Below are 19218 nucleotides of genomic sequence, written 5' to 3'. Positions count from 1 at the left end.
AAAAATCAATTCTTTGCCCCCCAGTGGCACAGCGGTATGTCTGCGGACTTACAACGCTAGAATCCGGGTTTCGATACCCGTGGTGGGCAGAGCACAGATAGCCCATTGTGTAGCTTTGTGCTTAATTGCAAACAAACAAACAATTCCAATCTAATATCCGTGGAGACAATTTCACTGTGAAAATTACTGCCGACATAGGTTAAAGAATAAAAATAAATTTCCAGAACACTTTATCTTGATTGTCGAACTACTTGTAATCACCAACAGATGGCAGCGTCAGTAACACGTCATATATCCTGCTTCAATGTGTATTTATGAGGTGTAATCGAGATGTGGGTCTGGCGAAGCTTATCGAAAAAGAAACTCGAAATATCGTCTCCACCTAAGATCTATGCCCACAGACCACCTAAACAAAATAGGTCAACAACTTCCTTATATATCCAGAAACTGTTAGTTCGTTTGTAGTTAAGCGCAAAGCTACACAATGGGCTATCTAAGTTGTACCCACCATGGGTATCGAAACCCGGATTTTAGTGTTATAAGTCCGCAGAGTTACCGCTGTGCCACTGGGTGAGCCCAGAAACCTTGGATCAGAAGTGCCACACTCTGATCCACCACGGGTATCGAAACCCGGATTTTAGTGTTATAAGTCCGCAGAGTTACCGCTGTGCCACTGGGTGAGCCCAGAAACCTTGGATCAGAAGTGCCACAATCAGAACAACAACCATGATGGAAGATACATCAGCCAGCTCAACCAATGAAAAGAAAAAGGAGATAAAAGAGGAAACAACAAAAACGCCCAGGTTGCTAAGATACTTAATCTTAACATATCTTCCCTTTTAAAAGATGACCACACTTCTATCATGGAAAGTTACCAAATCGGCGTAGACATGGACAACATTTTAAATAAAGAAAAATAAATATGAATAACGATAACTACTGTTACAGATCACCTAGAAAATGGGGAAAGGAAAGAAGTTCAAAGGTACGTAAAATATTTCCCCTTTGAAAGACATGCTGACTATCATATATAGGAGAATGTGAAAATGTCTTATAAACTGTAACTTTCGAAAAAAAGAAAACTGCCAGTCCACACAAATATTTAAGAAAGGAAAAAAAGGGGGGGGGATAAGGTTGTGATTAAGTAGCGTCAGAAGAATAAACTTTGACAAACATTTAAAAGTATAAGCCATAAGCACTTTACTGGTTTGAAAGGATATGGTTAAATTTAGGTTTACCAGGAGTGGTCCTCTACCCTAATACTAGTAACATTTACAGTTCTCATCATTAATATATTAAGGAGATCGGGAAATTAAAGCATAATACTCACAAAATTAAAGAATCACATCCACAAATTAAGACCAGAGGGCGTCTTCACGGTAGTACGAGTTGCAGTGAAAACAATAAAAGGTTAACACATAGTTTGAGGAGAGAAAAGTCGAAGACTTGCAACGAAATAGCTTTACTTAAGACATTGGAAGAGTTGTTTGTTTCTTTGGTTTTAATTTTGTGCACAGCCACTAGAGGTCTATAAGTGATACACTGAAGAAAGGACATTTAATCAACGCCACCCGCCTCTTAAGCTACTCTAATCAAATAGTGGGACCACATTATAACGTCCATATTGCTGAAAGAGCATGCATCATGTTATGTGACGGAGTTAGAGCCACAGATTATGAGTCGAGCGCTCTTAACACCAGGAGATGTTAGAAAAATACAGAAACCTAGAATAATACGGTTTTTATTTATAAAATTGAAAGTACGTATAAAAATTCGGCCTTGGAATATATAAAGATACCTATGTATATATAGGAACGGTATAAGCAGTGATTAAAGTGAGGGTGAGCCTTAGGGCACCCCGGCACCAGAGCTATATGGAATAAGGGGCCAAGGGAAGCTGAAATAATATTATAGAGATGATCTAAAGTATGTGGAGGAACTATTACGAAGAGCATTAAACTGGGCAAGATTGAAATCGCTGCTAACTAACCACAGTTATGTAAATGTGGGGCGATGGGCATGAGGAACCTAATACCTTGTCACGCAAAGTCGTCCAATGTATATAAAACTGATGATAACTGGCGATTCTCTAATATACAGTATAGACCTGAAAATGTTGTAATGAATAGTTGATATATTTAAGTTTCCTAAAAGGAAGTAACTAGTGGGTTAAGCAGTTTCCCCATTCTCCAAATGTCCACTTTAATCATTGGGTGTAAGTGAATAAATGGTGGGAGAACTGTAGAACCAATTGATATGGGTTTGTTTGTTTTTGAATTTCGTGCAAAGCTACACGAGGGCTATCTGCGCTAGCCGTCCCTAATTTAGCAGTGTAAGACTATAGAGAAGGCAGCCCCTAATTTAGCAGTGTAAGACTAGAGGGAAGGCAGCTAGTCATCACCACCAACCGCCAACTCTTGGGCTACTCTTTTACCAACGAATAGTGGGATTGACCGTCACATTATAACGCTCCCACGGCTGAAAGGGCGAGCATGTTTGGTGGGAAGGGGATTCGAACCCGCGACCTTCAGATTGCGAGTCGAGCGCCTTATCCACCTGGCCATGCCGGGCCTTTTCAAGTCAGACTAGGGTCCTAATGCGGTATCACACAATCGTTATATTTGCTATACCAACTATCACACTAAATATACATATACTCGGGAAGAGAACCCCAGTTCATGCTAACTTGATACTAAAAATGAATATGAAGCCTAATCTATCATTCGATTCACCTCTTGCTGAATTATACCAGTTTTGGAGAAATCAACCTCTGATGAGCAATCCTGGACAAGAGAAAATTGAAATAAAAAGACTAGACTTCTTATAAAGGTGAAATGTCTATTATATGTATGGTGTTTTAGTAATGATGATATTAAGATAGGCTTAGAAAATTCGGAAAGATTTGACATCATAGTATTCTAGTAAATTCGAGGGAATATTACAGATATAGTGTTCAGTGAAGCATTAAAAAAAGGATAGCCAAAAAGATAGATCAGAAAATAAAGATTCTTTAACTAGCCGGTAGATTGAATCAGTTTTTAATTTTCAGTTTAGTTTGTTTGTTTGTTATGGATTTCGCGCAAAGCTACACGAGGGCTATCTGTGCTAGCCGTCCCTAATTTAGCAGTGTAAGACTAGAGGGAAGGCAGCTAGTCATCACCACCCACCGCTAACTTTTGGGCTACTCTTTTACCAACGAATAGTGAGATTGATCGTCACATTATAACGCCCCCACAGCTGAAAAGGCGAGCATGTTTGGTGACGGGGATTCGAACCCGCGACCCGCAGATTGCGAGTCGAGCGCCCCAACCACCTGGCCATGCCGGGCCCCCCTGTAATGGACTTGAAAAACTTGAATCAAATGAATTAGCTTGAAATACAAGTTTCTTGAATTATTTCCACATTCAGTTCAAAGTAGGAGGAAATTAATTAATGTCTTTTCAATACGTGGACTTGACTTTTTGAATTATTTTCACCAGATAGTTTACAGAAAATCTCAAACAAAAAAACAACAACAATGTATTATACACTAAGAGAATAATTAAAAGTTTTTTTCGACTGTGACAACGCTCATTTACAATTTTGTTTTTAACCTCACATCCTTTGTCTTGTTTATCGCAGAAATCTGTGATAGATCAACAGAGAAGCATTTTTTTTTCGTTAAATAAAAATATAAAATATTTTATTTCAAGTTGTTGTTGTGTTATCCCAAAAACTACACAATAGGTTGTTTTCGTTCTGTACATCGCCCTAAATCGAGCCCTCGTTTTTATTATAATAACTACGCTAACTTATCACTGAGCTAACGTGGAACGTTTATTCAAGAAACAGCTCAGCGGTAAGACTGAAGGCCTATAATGCAAATAACTGGGTTTCGATATCATTGTATAGTTTTCTGCTTATATAAGAAACAAAAATACTTTCAGTTACACTTGCCCTCTGGTGGTTCAGCAATAAATCTGAGGGCTTATAACACTAAAAATTGAGTTTCGATACAAGAGGTGGGCAGAGCACAGATAGCTCATTGTGTAGTTCCGCTGCTCTTAACAAAATAAGACAATTACACTTAGCACAATTCCGTCCTTTTAGTATTTTTATCAACTGTTACATTCATTTTCTTTCACATTTAATTCTTTTTATTTTATTTGAGAGCTTATTATCTCTTGATTTCTTTTATATATTTACAGCACAAACTAACATTTATGAAGTTTCTAATAAGTCTGTAGATAATATGTTAGCCATTAGATTTTGTTTGGTTTATCAATAATAGCTTCAAATTAAATATTAAATCAATGGATCAGATCACTGAGTTATTATAGTGAAAAGTATCATTTTTGTTTGAGACATATTTGAATAGAAAGACACATAAACATTACAACGTAGATTTATCAAGATATCAATCAGGTTTCCAGATTAAAGTTTAACTTTTACATATGAATTTTGTGATAAGCTAATTGATAGACAAACAATAATGATAATATAAAATTTGTTTACTCGCTACAGATAGAGTACAGTGTTTTTTTGTTTTTTTTAGTGAAGTATTTATATCTGTGTTAGCTATCGCGCAAATTGAGCATATTCATACAAGTTGAGTTCTGTTACGTTAGTGTAATACAGTTAACGTCATTTATAAGCGTGGCCTACATTTCACCAGAATGTTTAAGTTTATAGACACATTAAAGGAATAAATTAATTTGTTTTTCATTACGATGACTTGATATTAAATTATTTTCACCAGATAATGTAAAAGCAACAACCAACGAAAGTACAACGCTACTACAATAAAGAAATAAGACTGATAATGTATTATTTGTTTACACAGTTTTACTAGTTATTTATAAGAGTACATAAATAAGTAAGATAAGAATATTTTAAACAAGACTCAAATGCTGTGAATTAATCTTACCTCTAGACTTGTCTCTCGGTGGGTCAACAGTAAGTTTGTGAATTTACAATACTAAAACCCGATTTTTTTTTAGTGGAAATAGCACATATAGAATTTTCTGTAGTTTGGCTCTCGAACAAACAAATAATTTCAGACTTCATATTTGAACTTCGTTATAGAGCATGCATTTAACTTTTGACTATTTTACACAATTTTAAGCTGAATAAAAGACAAAAACATTTATTGTAATCTAGAAAATTAAAATAAGTTATAATTAAATGTAACCAATATAATATTTTTGTATAATTATAATTAAATTTATTTGTTTTAAAAATTCAAAATTGATTCCTCATAACAACGATCAGAAATGAACTATTCGGAAATATTAGAGGCCGCCACAATAAGAAAAAGATGGCGATTGCATCAGAAAACTTTGATGTAATCGGTTTAATAGAAGAGTGGAATCAGCTTAATGAAGATTTTAAAGAACTTGAGGTTTGTCAGTAATTAGGGGAATAAGCATTTTTATATTGTCTACTCTTATAACTGATTATTTCGTGAGCATTTAAATAAAATTAGTGCTAAGTGTCGCATCTAGCCTACTAAAGTACAATGTGTCAAAATAATAGCCATGACCATGGACATATAGTATACTTGAAAGTTGACAGTGACACGTAATACTCATTAATACTAATAAACTCGTATCAAATACAACAGAATTGAATGTACTTGATGTTTAAAGTAACCCTGAATTTGCTCTACTACTACTAATGAAAATGTTTTGCACGTACTGGGTTGGTTTTAACGGATTAAAAATAAAATATTTGTAACTTTAAAAAAACAAAAATCCTGATAATAGTTGGGCCTAATTGAATTTGAATAATTCTCTGAGGTATAAGAATTCAGCCTCACATCATGATAGTAGGTATTTTGTAATGAATATTGTTGGTTTGAACAATTTGAAGTTCTTTTATCATTTACTGTGATAAAGAAGTCATGGTTATAGTTTAAGAATTTTATTTGTATAGTATATTTTGCATCTCAAAGAATGCTTGTAATCAAAATAAAAAACAATGATTCTATGGTGATAAACAGTTGTTGAAAAGGCAAGTGTTAACTATTGTGTTAGTGCAGTCCCAATAAAGCTGAGAAGATTGATTGAAAAAAAAGAATGGAAACTTCCCACCAATACTATTATTGTAACAGTAAGGCTTTTATTGTTAAAACCCAGCTATTACTGCTGCTGTTGAAAAAAAACTTGTCATCAGTAGTTTAAAGCAGATTAAATAGTAGTACTTAAAGAAGCTCTATTTGTAAATTGTATATATTTCTGTTGGAAACTTTTAAGAGTGAAAGTAGTGGTCATTTGAAATTATATATTTTTTTCAATCTTTTGATAGCTTTGCAGAAAGTTTCACTGACATATTTATTTTTTAAGTATTTTGTATCACTAGACAATAAATAAAATGAACATATATTCTAATTTGTTCTTTACATAAACTGGTTTTGGAATTATACATTATACACCTACAATTACTGTTATTTTCTTTTTAGACTACACAGAAGGCTTATGGAAAAGCTTTAGATGAAATTGTTAAATTTCAAGTCAAATGTGCCAAAGGAATAACACACCAAAGATATCGTTTGGGACAGATTTCTCAAAGCCTAAAACAGTGAGTTCAATTGTATGTTTTGTTACACTGCTTTTGTGAATAATTTCATGTATTGTTTATATATTAGAAAGAAGGCTGATAGACACCGAAGGAGTAGTTGTGGTTGAGTTATATATCAAAATTTCAATTGAATTACTGTATTATGGTCTCTCTCTCTGTTGTTACATCATTATAATTTTACAATAAGCCAGGTTGTGAGGACCTGTGCATTACAAGATTTTCTGAGAAGGAATCAAACAATAAAAGCATTATGTAAGTGATCTGAAACACAAACATTTATAGTTTTACATATGGAAATTAGGCAACAGAAATATCACTACAAATAAAGTTTTGAGTTTAATTACAATAATACTTTAGAGGACATTTTTATCACCAACAAATATAATATGGATTGTTTAAAATAAAATAACCATACAAAAATAGACAAGGGAAATAACTACTCACTAGGGTGATAGGAAAGCTAACCCGATATTTAGCTAACAAATCCAAGTTTAAAAGAAACTTCAATCTTCACATAGAGCCTTTGGAAAGTAAGCGTGATCATTCAAGGTGCTTATCTTTATGTGTCATTTCAGTAGCCCTCTGGAAAGTATACTTTCAGTTACACTTGGGTTACACTAGTTACTGACTGTGAGTTTTATCATTCATTGTGGCTTCCTTTTGGACAGCATAATCAGTCCTGATATATAATTTATCCTGACAGCTTTCTTTTTTTTTTCTGTTTACAACAAATTTTAACTTTTACATTCTTGGATAAACACTTCTCTTTAGTAGTAGCTCAGACAAAAACCTAACAAATTTTATGCCATTGATTTACATTTGTTTCGATTCTAAGGCAGGTAGAAGTATTTCATCAAAACAATTTTCCCTCATTTTTTAAGTTTTTCTTCATGTTCAGTCAGTGCATTTGATCCATTACACTACTGACACTATTCTTCTTAGCCTCTTAGAAAAAGTATTTTATACTAGAAGTGAACCTCTTACAGCTCTAGCTGTCATTACCTTTTCTTTTGTTCATTCAAGTCAATTTAACAACACCCTTCTGTTCAATGTGTTTTAGATTAACCGAGGATACTGAAATTTTCCTTTAACTATGAGATTATCCTGTTTGACCTTTTCATTGCCTTTGTATAAGCAGTTTCTGAATGGCATAGGTTGAAACTGCCCATTAGAGCTGAGCTATTAATTGTATTTCTAAATTGATTAATCGACAGGCTCGTCATTCGATTACATTTTACCATGGATGCGAGTTGCTTCGATAGCCTTTTTCAACCACTGCATTATTCTAAAATGGTATTAATCTTCCTATTTTCGTTGACATTCTTTTGGGGCTTGTTTTATTTCATTTTTTAATTACCCTTGGCTTCATATCATAGACCTCGTCTGAAGGTTGACATTTATGCATCTTAGAGAAAACTTTTTTTGTCTAAAAAATATTTTGACACAATTTTCTTAAAGATAATCTGGACATTTGCAACTTGGTGAATGAATCACTAATGATGATTAGTACCACCATCACACTAATAAAGTTTTCATTGTTAGCCATTAAACCCATACCTTATCTCAAGTTATTTGACTTCTTTTCATTGAAGACAGTTTTCTGTAGCTTTCAAAGAGATATGATTTAACACAGAAATAATTTCATAATTCAGAAATGAATGGAACTAAAAGGAATGTCTACAGAAATGATAAAAAATAATCTTAAACCTTAGCTATTACATGATAGTCTAATTCTTGTTCTATCCAATCATATTTAATCTTTCCTTATAGCCAGTGTTCCCTCTAGGCTGCATGGCCGCACAACAACCAATCAAATGCCACACATTTCATTATTCTGGCTGCAAACATCCTCAGTAATGGTGATGATTCTCAACACATTGATGGCCTTAATGACCCTGGAAGTCGATAGGCCTAAAGCCCAAATAACCAACCAGTAGCATTGCAAAGTAGCCTAATGATCCAGTAGGGTCAATGGTATAAAAATACCCCTCACCCCTAAAAAAAAACTGGTAATGCACATTACCGTGATACTGGTGCACATGAAAAGATTCATTCTGCACATGGATTTAAAAAATTAGAGGTAGCATTGGTTATAGCTGCTTTCAAAGCTGTGTTTCATTTGTAAATGATTAAACCACTTGACATGGAACCATAGGGTTCCAATCAAGGCTTGTACAAAAACTAAAGGAAACATTTGAAAATCATGAAATGGATACAGTATTCTCAAGGGGTGATGGGTTCTAAGCAAAAATAAAGTTATTCTTTGGGATGAGCAGAAAAATAAAAAAATAATCATCAAGTGAGTTGTTTTGTTTACAGGCAAAACTCTGAACATGTGCAGAAATGAAAATATAACTTTGTTTTTTTTCATTCATGAATTTCCTGAAATAGATGTCAGGAACTGACAAAATATCAACTCTTATTTTTTAAATATAGTTAGAATTAACATATAGAACTGAATTAAAAATTTGTGTTTCAAAATATTTTAACAAGTGGTAAAAATTATGAAAAGCCAAAACAAGCCATCATTTGACTTCAGCAAATTAGTTTAAAATTATGTTAATTTTTTAATCCTAAACTTTATACATGAAAAAATAAGATACAGGCAATACAACTGCATTGGTTAACAACTAGAAACAATGAAAAGTTTATTCAATTATCATTCACTTGTTGCAAAAATATGGTGTTTATATTTTCATACTTGTTAATCTAGAAAACTTAGTATTGTTTTACATGTTTATTACCAAGTTTACCACAGTGTTGGAGTCTTAAGTGTTGTGTGTATAACTACACAGTTACTCAAATGCTTTGTAACTAACCAAGAGAAATGAATAATTGTAACTGATTTTATTTATCAGACAAACAAGTTCTTAGCCAAAGTAAAAAATATAGTAACATCAATTTATTTTGTAAAATAAAACTTTAGATAGTTATAACATTATTTTAAAAAGTTTGAAATCCATTAGGAATGAATATGAATAAACCCAGAAGATAGGTAGGAGTAACATATTATTATTGTTTAAACAAGTAACGACACTGTTAAATTTTTTCATAACTAGCTGCAGTAATGTTTCATTTTTACAATTATATGATACCAGTTAGCTTTGTGATAATATTGTATTCTAGATTAATCAATGTTGACCAAGTAGTCCTAAAATAACCTAAATAAGTCAAAGGAAGTTAGAGTAAATTTTAGCTGTGTGATGATATTGTATTCTAGATTAATCAGTGTTGACCAAGTAATCCTAAAGTAACCTAAATAAGTCAAAGGAAGTTAGAGTAAATTTTAGCTGTGTGATGATATTGTATTCTAGATTAATCAATGTTGACCAAGTAGTCCTAAAGTAACCTAAATAAGTCAAAGGAAGTTAGAGTAAATTTTAGCTGTGTGATGATATTGTATTCTAGATTAATCAGTGTTGACCAAGTAGTCCTAAAGTAACCTAAATAAGTCAAAGGAAGTTAAAGTAAATTTTAATATATTCTATAAATGGTTAGCTCAGTCAGGTTATAATCCAGAAATTTCAAAGTCTGCATCTTTATTTCTAGTAAAGTGATTGATATGAAAATAAAAACAGAAACAAACATTTCAAACTATTTAATTTCAATTGCAATTAAATAGTTATAATTAGTTATAAATATATTAAGGAAAAAGTTATAGTGTTGGTAAATGGGATGCCAGTTTTGAAATATTTTTAAAAAGTTGTTACATATACAGTCATACTGCTTGTATTTTCACTTATTTTAGACATCAAATATAAGTAATGTATCTTTTTTGTGAGAATTCTAAATTCTAAACAGTGAAAAGTTGATTCTACAAAAAATCTAGTTATAAGAGCTGCAGGTATTCTAAACAATACTTTGATGAAAACAAATCTCTAAAGTCTAAAGAACTTTTAGTACTAGTAATAGTCAACCTTATAACACCAAATTTTTTATTTTTCTTTAATTGGACACTCAACATTTCGTTTAATAGCTTCTTCAGGAGAGTTCCACTAAAACACAAACTATAACTGATAGTACAGAGCTTCAATTGGCTTGAATAGTAAATTCTAATCGAACCTGTAATATGCATTTGACATATTATGTAGTAAAATTTTTGTTGAATGAATGGTATTGTTGAAACACATTGTTAATTTATCTGGTAAATTTACCATGATAACATTTTTATTAACATTTATGTTCTTGCATTAGCTTAGAAATAATCAGTTACCGGCTGAGGCCTTAATTGGATCGTTGTAAATATCAGCTTTTTTGATCTCAAAACACCTCGAAAATATTTTATGGTAATTAATACCAAATCAAATGTAAACATTAACATCTGATGTTTCTTTTTGATACTATATGGTAGCCTGAGGATGTCTGTCTGTGTTTTTTTTTATTAATTTCTGAAAAAAAATGAAGGGGAATGGGTATGGATGTTCCGTAGATCTGCGGCTACTTATAAAGCACTGTACCCCTCTTCTAGATTCATGTCTGCTTAAACAACATTAAAGAATAGTTATTAATTCCTTAAAAATGTGGGTCTGGACCCCACAACTCAAGATTTGTGACTTCTTATCCAATATTTAATTAGTTATTAATTTCTGAAAAAATGGGCAAGAAGGGATTTCACCCCTGGATCCCTCCCTTAGATCTGCACCTGCTCTTACAACTTTAACGAGTGCAGTTATCCAATTTTAAATTAGAAACATAAGACAATGCAAAAAATAAATAAATTTACACTTTATTTAACACTTAAGTATCTAGAGGCTGGCAGTGGGTGCTGCCAGCCAGCTGCCATTCTTCTAGTTAGCTGTTCAAAATTATGTAGCTTTATGCTTAATAACAAACAAGCATATTGTCAGTATTCTGATTAGTCTATTGTTTTTGTGACATTAATCAATTAATAAATAAACTTAGTATTCCAAACCAAAGAGTTTGTGTACTATATCTACTATTGTGTGGCTATATAATGGGAAGAACTGAATAGTGGCCAGTGACACCTTTTCTTCACTTCACCTGTCCAGCGTATAGGTTTTTCTCATAGTGACTACAAAGCATGTTCACACCAACAATATGGTTGATTAATCGATTAGTTTACAAGACATTAACTTGTGTAATCCTTGCTCATGAGTAATCAATTATTTCGATTCATTCATTCAGCTATACTGGAAAGTAGAGATCGTATGAAGTTGGTCTTTCTTTACTCTATCATTTTCTAATGTAAGATCTAACCGAGACAAGAAGCGCTTGTTGTTTTCCACTTGTGCTGTCTTATAATATCTTCTGGTCTCATGCTTTCCCATGCTAGTGAAATATATAGATCTGTTTCCCAAACTGGTTGATCTTCTACAACTTTTTTTTTCCTACCATTTTCTTAATCATTATTTTGTTTTTGTTAGCTTTAGTTGATTACACTAACATCTTGTTAAATCACTCTTTCAGCTCCATGTGGAATTCAATTGTAACATAAGAGACAAAAGTGTATTTAATATTACACATCTAATGTAAAATATGGCTACCGTCTCAATTCAGACTTTTATCTGCTGTTGTGGCTAGTCTTAACGATTAAAAGGAAGAGTTCATATGACTCTCTCAGCACCAAACTGGAAACCTTTGTTATTAACTACAACCTCTTTTAATAATGGTCACTTATTCTTTTTAAAAAAAATTCTTTCTCTGACTTTTGTAACCACATAGATGGCTTTAGAAGCCGTATGATAGTTTATTAGTGAAGAAAAATTGTTTGTGTTACTGAAGTGGAGTATGTGCTTTATGGCCTCATTTGACTCTTAATCTATGTTATTATAAAAAAGTTGTTTGTGTTACTAAAGTGGAGTATGAGCTTTATGGCCTCATTTGACTCTTAATCTATGTTATTATAAAAAAATTGTTTGTTTTACTGAAGCGGAGTATGTGCTTTATGGCCTCATTTGACTTGTAAACTATGTTATTATGAAAAAAAAACATTTGTGTTACTGAAGTGGAGTATGTGCTTTATGGCCTCATTTGACTCTTGAAATATGTTATAAAAACATTTGTGTTACTGAAGTGGAGTATGTGCTTTATGGCCTCATTTGACTCTTAATCTATGTTATTATAAAAAAAAATATTTGTGTTACTGAAGCAGAGTATGTGCTTTATGGCCTCATTTGACTCTTGAAATATGTTATTATAAAAAAACAATTGACTCCTAAACTATGTTATTAAAAAAACATTTGACTCTTAAACTATGTTATAAAAAAGTTGTTTGTGTTACTGAAGCAGTGTATGTGCTTTATGGCCTCATTTGACTCTTAATCTATGTTATAAAAAAACATTTGTGCTGTGGAAGTGGAGTATGTGCTTTATGGCCTCACTTGACTCTTAAACTATGTTATTATAAAAAAATATTTGTGTTACTGAAGTGGAGTATGTGCTTTTTTGGCCTCATTTGACTCTTAAACTATGTTATTATAAAAAAATATTTGTGCTACTGAAGCGGAGTATGTGCTTTATGGCCTCATTTGACTCTTGAAATATGTTATTATAAAAAAACATTTGACTCTTAAACTATGTTATTATAAAAAAAACATTTGACTCTTAAACTATGTTATTATAAAAAAAACATTCGACTCTTAAACTAAGTTATTAAAAAAAATATTTAACACTTAACCTATGTTAATATAAAAAAAACATTTTACACTTAATCTATGTTATTATAAAAAAAAACATTTTACACCTACTTATTTTTTTCAAGAAAATATAGGGTGTCCGAAAAAGTCTGGAACCATGAACACTTCAACAAAGTTTACAGAATATGCTGTTTTTGTAATTCAAAACAAGTTTGGATTAACAGCAGGATAAACTTGATCTTCTCATGCTTTAACAGCGCCATAATCAGTGACGTATCTGAAATTAAGAGAAGATACAAATCACCTATGGTTCCAGACTTTTCAGTCACCCTGTAGGCAATGAGACTATGATTATTCCTAGTGTAATATGTTGGGTCAACTCAAACAAATGAAGCATAACAGTAGTATGAGCTTTAGATGGTGAATATTGGCTGTCTCTCTTGTTAATGATTGTGAAATATTATAATATTGGACTAATTGAGACAAGTACTTATTCCATTTTAAGTAATTTCTTCTAGTTTTTGAATTATTATTGTGTTCTGTAAGCCCTCTACACATAGCAACCAATAATTTACTGAATAATTTTTACATCCTGGTTTTATAATCAACAAATCTATGGTGGTGAAATTGTACTAACAAAATTACTTTTGTTAGAATCAAGCAGGTCAATGAGGATGACAGCGTAGAGCTACAAGAATTGAACAGGAAGATAGCATGCAGGAAGGAACAATTACATGACTTAGAAGAACAATTACCTAGTAAAAATGGGTAAGTCACATATACCGTAGGTGTTCCAGTCTACAGGACAAAAGATACAAGTGTCTCTCTGTAATGCAGACATAGTAGCTGTACATTTTTAAAGGATTGGATTACTCAGTGTTAGTTTGTGTGTATGCGAGTATAAAATTTATAGATCAGCTATAATCAGATTCAAGCTAAGAGTAACTAATGCTGTAATGATATTAGTTTAATTTGAAAAAAGCATTTTAACACTTGGATTTTTAAGTCAGTGAAAACTATAATTAAGTGAGATATAATGGACATTATGAACTTACATTTCTTGTATTAAGGGAGGTCTGGGAATGAGAACAATATATAAATGGTTCATTTCTCCTATAATTGAAAATTTTATTTATATTTTTTATATCAAGTAAACCTCTTAAAAATCCAAAACCATTACTATGTTCCCCTCGACATCTTTATGTGTAATTGAATAAAATAAATGAGCTTCAAATGTTATAAAGATTAACATTTATAGGTAGCACAAAGTACTGCATAATTTGATTACATTAACCTCTTGTTTGGAAATTAATATATAATTATTACATGTAGTAATACATTGAAAAAATATCTGGCAGTATGTGGTTCTGTCGATGTAAGAATGAGTTCATAATGTTCAACACTGGATTTAAACCTTAAATACTTGCATACTTAATAGATTTGGACCCATTATTATTTGGATAGTTTTCATGTGGCCCTCACTTAAGTAATTAAGGGTTAAAAAATACCAGTTAATGTTTCATCTGGAGTTGACCTATACTTACATAATACTGAACTACTCCTTTGATGTTGAGTACCTACTGATATATCCCTGCTTTCAGATTAGCATTACGTGCACAGGTGAGGGTCAAAGTGTACCTTTTACAGAGTACCATTCAACATGGTATTATGTATTTAATGTCAAAGTTATCAACTATTAATTTTACCTGGTAGAAGAGAGTAAATACCAAATATGATATACAGGGGTACTGAAAAAAAATGAAACGTGCATCTAGGAGGTTATGCAAGTACAAAATGCAGACTGTACGATGGATAAAAGTATCTTGATACTTCACAAAAACATCATCTTGCGCTCTGACTTGTCAGAGTCTGATTCATCTGATTTTTTGTGTACAATGGACTTGTACATTTTACTAAAAGCTTTCTACATTTTGTGTAAATTTGGAATTATAGTCAGTATTCCTTTTCCAATAAGGGGCAGTCCAATGGACCAAGTCCATGCATATTCAAAATGTTACCTTCTTTGAAATGCTTAAAGAATTATAATTAAAATAATGCAATTTTTATTTTCTTTTTTTCAAGGCCTTATCTTCAGGTCATCCTAGGAAGTGTCAATGTGTCTCTTCTCAATAAAGATGACAGGTAATTTAAAATACTAGATTAAAATATCTACACCAAAATACTGTCATTTAAAATTTTATAAACAAAGTGTAATGTACATTTTTGGAGGAAAACTTCATTTCATACTTATGTGTTAAGTGTACTTTCTATTCAAGTTGAAATCCAGCACAGCTGTATAACTGTTTTTTTTTTATATTGGTAATAGCACCATATTAACAAATGGATTATAAATAGTTTAATAAATATTTGTAAATTATTATGTTTAAAGTTTTCTTTGTTATTGAAATTCCAATTGTGCCAGCCATTCAGGTGTAAAATTTATTGGTTTACCAAAAAAGAAATATTGGCCAACCCCACACTAATTCAGATTAAGGTCACGAGGGGGGCGGATGGGTAGATTTTGTGAAACTATAAGCATGATATTTAAGCAATAAAATTTGTAAAATATCAATATACATATGTATATATATTCTATGTTTTTTGTTGTTTTTAAAGTCTGTGAAATAAGTTCATACCTGAGTTTCATATATCAACAAAATGGGCTGATTCTATAAAAATAGCCCAGGATATCAAGCTGACTAGCCCCTTATTGATGTATAATGTGCAAACTGTTTATACAGGGGTGAAATTCTGAACTTATTTTTTAAGGCAGTACTGGTATCAGGACTTATTTGAGCTGATTTTTTTTGGATGTGCATGCGTTCCATTGTTCCGTCAGAAAGCATTTATTCATTGACACTCAAATTGTCATTTTTTTATGTTTACACATAGATTTTCTTTTTCAAAAACAGGTCCACTTCACCTAGCTGAGTACCTCTACTTTTTTTTTTGACAGAGTTTCATCCCTGTGTATATATCATAAAAAATACTTAACATACTACGAGTCTTGTTCCCGCAGCAATTAAAAACGAATTCTCAATCTCTTGATGGGCAAACCATTTCTGTCTGTTGACAGAAGGCACTCACGGAATGTGTTGTAGTTCTACTTTGTTTAAATGACAGTATCTTATAATTATTTTATTAATTAAAGATTTTTTTTTCAGGTTCAAGTATAAGGATGAATATGAACAGTTTAAGTTGGTTGTGACAACAGTTATTCTTGTCTTATCTTGTATATGTATTGCTGTTTATTACAGGTAAGTTTTGTTTGTTTGATAATTATCAAAGATAAGCATTGTTTACTGTTTAAGAATTTTCACACACTTGCATTGTTAAAACATAACACTACAGTATTTTGGCATGATTGTCTTTGAACAATATTTGTCATAATGTTGAGTACCAACTTAACACGGTTGTTTGAAGAAGACCATAATCTCAAGTGTAATACTATTTATATGTCAAGTAGTCGAAGACATTTAATAAATAGCACTGTTTTTTATTAATATTATTGTTTGCTTTACTTTTTTCTTGGAAAGTACATCTATTCTGGTTTGGTACTACCGTACTTTGATGATAAAGATTTGTTTTTGTTTCAGAGTTTTTGATTCCATACTCCACTTTCTTCTGGTTTGGTACTACCGTACTTTGATGATAAAGATTTGTTTTTGTTTCAGAGTTTTTGATTCCATACTCCACTTTCTTCTGGTTTGGTACTACTGTACTTTGACGATAAGAGAAAGCATTCTTGTTATTAATGGATCAAGGTAAGTCCATCTGGCCTATGATTTTTCAATACAAAATATCAGTTTTAAACTATTTCCGAATTCATTTATTTAAATGTAAAATAAACTACAGTTTTATATGTTTACCATTGATATTTAGGGCAGGGGTCCGCAACGTTTCATGTGCCACAAGACATGCTCAAAACCGTAAGCAACGTCTTAGCCACATTGTCGACGCGCTGGCGACGTGACTATACTGAAGCCAGTTCTTGTGGTGCACGATCAAAGTCGTCCAAGTGTGCATGTGACAAAACAACTCAAACATATAACATCATAGTTGATAGTTTGGTGCAAAGTATGATTTTTTGTGTGCATTCAGTAATAATTCACTGTTTTCTTTTTAAGTGAACTGTTGTCGTGAGCTATTTGAAGGATGTTGTCCACAAAATTTGTGTTGAAAACCTCTGACTTAGGACATAGTTGGTATGAATAACATGCAGTCCTTCTGTTTCATTTCAGGATAAAAGGATGGTGGAGAACTAATCATTTCCTCACGACTCTTCAAGCAGGAGTCATTATTGTATGGTGAGGTTCTTTCAACTCTATGTATTGTGAACATAGGGTATTTATAGTTAAAATGAATTAGGGTTAGCTTTTATTTTATTTGTCTTGGAACAAAGTAATCACACATATATATATATATGCAAAACAATCATATAATCTAAACTCGGAGAGAAAAACACTTGCTGACATCTCCTTCATGTTTATTTCTGTAACAGTACTGTTTCATTGTTTTTTACTTATTTCTGTTCTGTTCTTAAATGCACTTGGTTGATGACGTAAAAGAACAAGCGTAGCTCACCAAATCCAAGTTAGTGAATTGGAAACAAAAAGTGATCAATCAAAACATACAAAATAGCAGTATGTAAATATTGTTATTGATAATACATGTACTATTAATAATAACTAATATTTAATAGTATTATCTTAATATTACATATTACAGTGTATTATAAAAATGACATGCTATTAGAATTATTGAGAAATCTACATCCATAACAATATTCATTTTTAAGAGAATTGTTTAATTGTGTATATAGCAATGAGTTCCAAGTTTTTTAGTTTAGAAATTTAGTTTAAAAAAAGTTCATTATAAAGAGCAATTTGCTTTGTTTCATTAGTGTATGGATTTAGAAATAATTTAAACCTGGTTGAATTTTGTGGTATATTATTGGAATTACAGCTAAAAATAACATTATCAGTGAGAGAAGTGGGCACTGGTATACTGAAGTGTTTATAATCAGTTTCATATTTACAGGGCTGTTTTCAGTTATTGATAAGTTTATTTTCAAATTAATTCAGTTCTGATTTATATAGTTAACATACTTTTTATCAGAAGTTTTTAATATTAAATTACCATAAAAACAGGCTTGTACTAAACTGGAGTCATAAGATCAAGACTTTTTTTTTTCTCTGTGAATATTAGATATGTGTAGTTTGAGTTTGGGTGTTTTTGCTTTGGCATTTTCACTCTACAAAGTAATTAACAGAATTTACAAAATTTTTACTATGGTAATGCATAACTACTGTCATAAAATAATGTCTCTCCTGTCAGTCAGTTTATTGTTCAACAGATCAGAACACTAAAGATTTCTAATGCGTTCTGAAACACACAGTATTTATCCTACGTGTTAATGGATATTTTGGTCAGAATGGCTATACACTTTAATGGTTTATGAAATTTCTCTTCAATATTGAGCATAGTCACCACAAACAACCAGGACAGACTAGCATCAGTATTGTATGCTTAAAATCAGGGTGTTGGTATGGTCCTGTTTTCAGAGCATTTTTAGCGTATCTGTCAACAACGTCCCATACACGTTTAAAGGACTTGAACTCTGTGAGCATTCAAGCCATCCCATTTGTTCAACATGCTTAGATGACTTGAAGTCTGTGAGCATTCAAGCCATCCCATTTGTTCAACATGCTTAAAGGACTTGAAGTCTGTGAGCATTCAAGCCATCCCATTTGTTCAACGTGCTTAAAGGACTTGAAGTCTGTGAGCATTCAAGCCATCCCATTTGTTCAACATGCTTAGATGACTTGAAGTCTGTGAGCATTCAAACCATCCCATTTGTTCAACATGCTTAAAGGACCTGAAGTCTGTGAGCATTCAAGCCATCCTATTTGTTCAACATGCTTAAAAGACCTGAAGTCTGTGAGGATTCAAGCCATCCCATTTGTTCAACATGCTTAAAGGACTTGAAGTCTGTGAGCATTCAAGCCATCCTATTTGTTCAACATGCTTAAAAGACCTGAAGTCTGTGAGCATTTAAGCCATC

At 32.1% G+C, this 19218-nt stretch overlaps 1 protein-coding gene across 3 annotated transcripts in view; it reads left to right on the top strand.

Moving 5' to 3' along the window:
• The window catches only part of LOC106467367 (transmembrane protein 120A-like), a 25206-nt gene that overhangs the window by 1832 nt on the left and 4156 nt on the right, over nt 1-19218 (top strand). The window contains exons 2-8 of one of the 3 annotated variants that reach the window (XM_013927714.2): nt 5251-5380; nt 6440-6558; nt 13809-13922; nt 15237-15296; nt 16319-16411; nt 16829-16918; nt 17396-17461. In XM_013927714.2, coding sequence (XP_013783168.1) covers nt 5297-5380; nt 6440-6558; nt 13809-13922; nt 15237-15296; nt 16319-16411; nt 16829-16918; nt 17396-17461 — 626 coding nt within the window. In that variant the 5' untranslated portion in view covers nt 5251-5296. Of the gene's footprint in view, nt 1-351; nt 986-5250; nt 5381-6439; nt 6559-13808; nt 13923-15236; nt 15297-16318; nt 16412-16750; nt 16919-17395; nt 17462-19218 lie in introns of those variants that run through there. The other 2 variants (XM_022395532.1, XM_022395533.1) reach the window with 2 other exon arrangements.

Source organism: Limulus polyphemus, unplaced genomic scaffold (assembly GCF_000517525.1).
Source record: "Limulus polyphemus unplaced genomic scaffold, Limulus_polyphemus-2.1.2 Scaffold2588, whole genome shotgun sequence".
Taxonomy (NCBI): Eukaryota; Metazoa; Arthropoda; class Merostomata; order Xiphosura; family Limulidae; genus Limulus; species Limulus polyphemus.
Note: the sequence above shows the minus strand (reverse complement) of the source record. Positions and strands in the feature narration are given on the sequence as shown.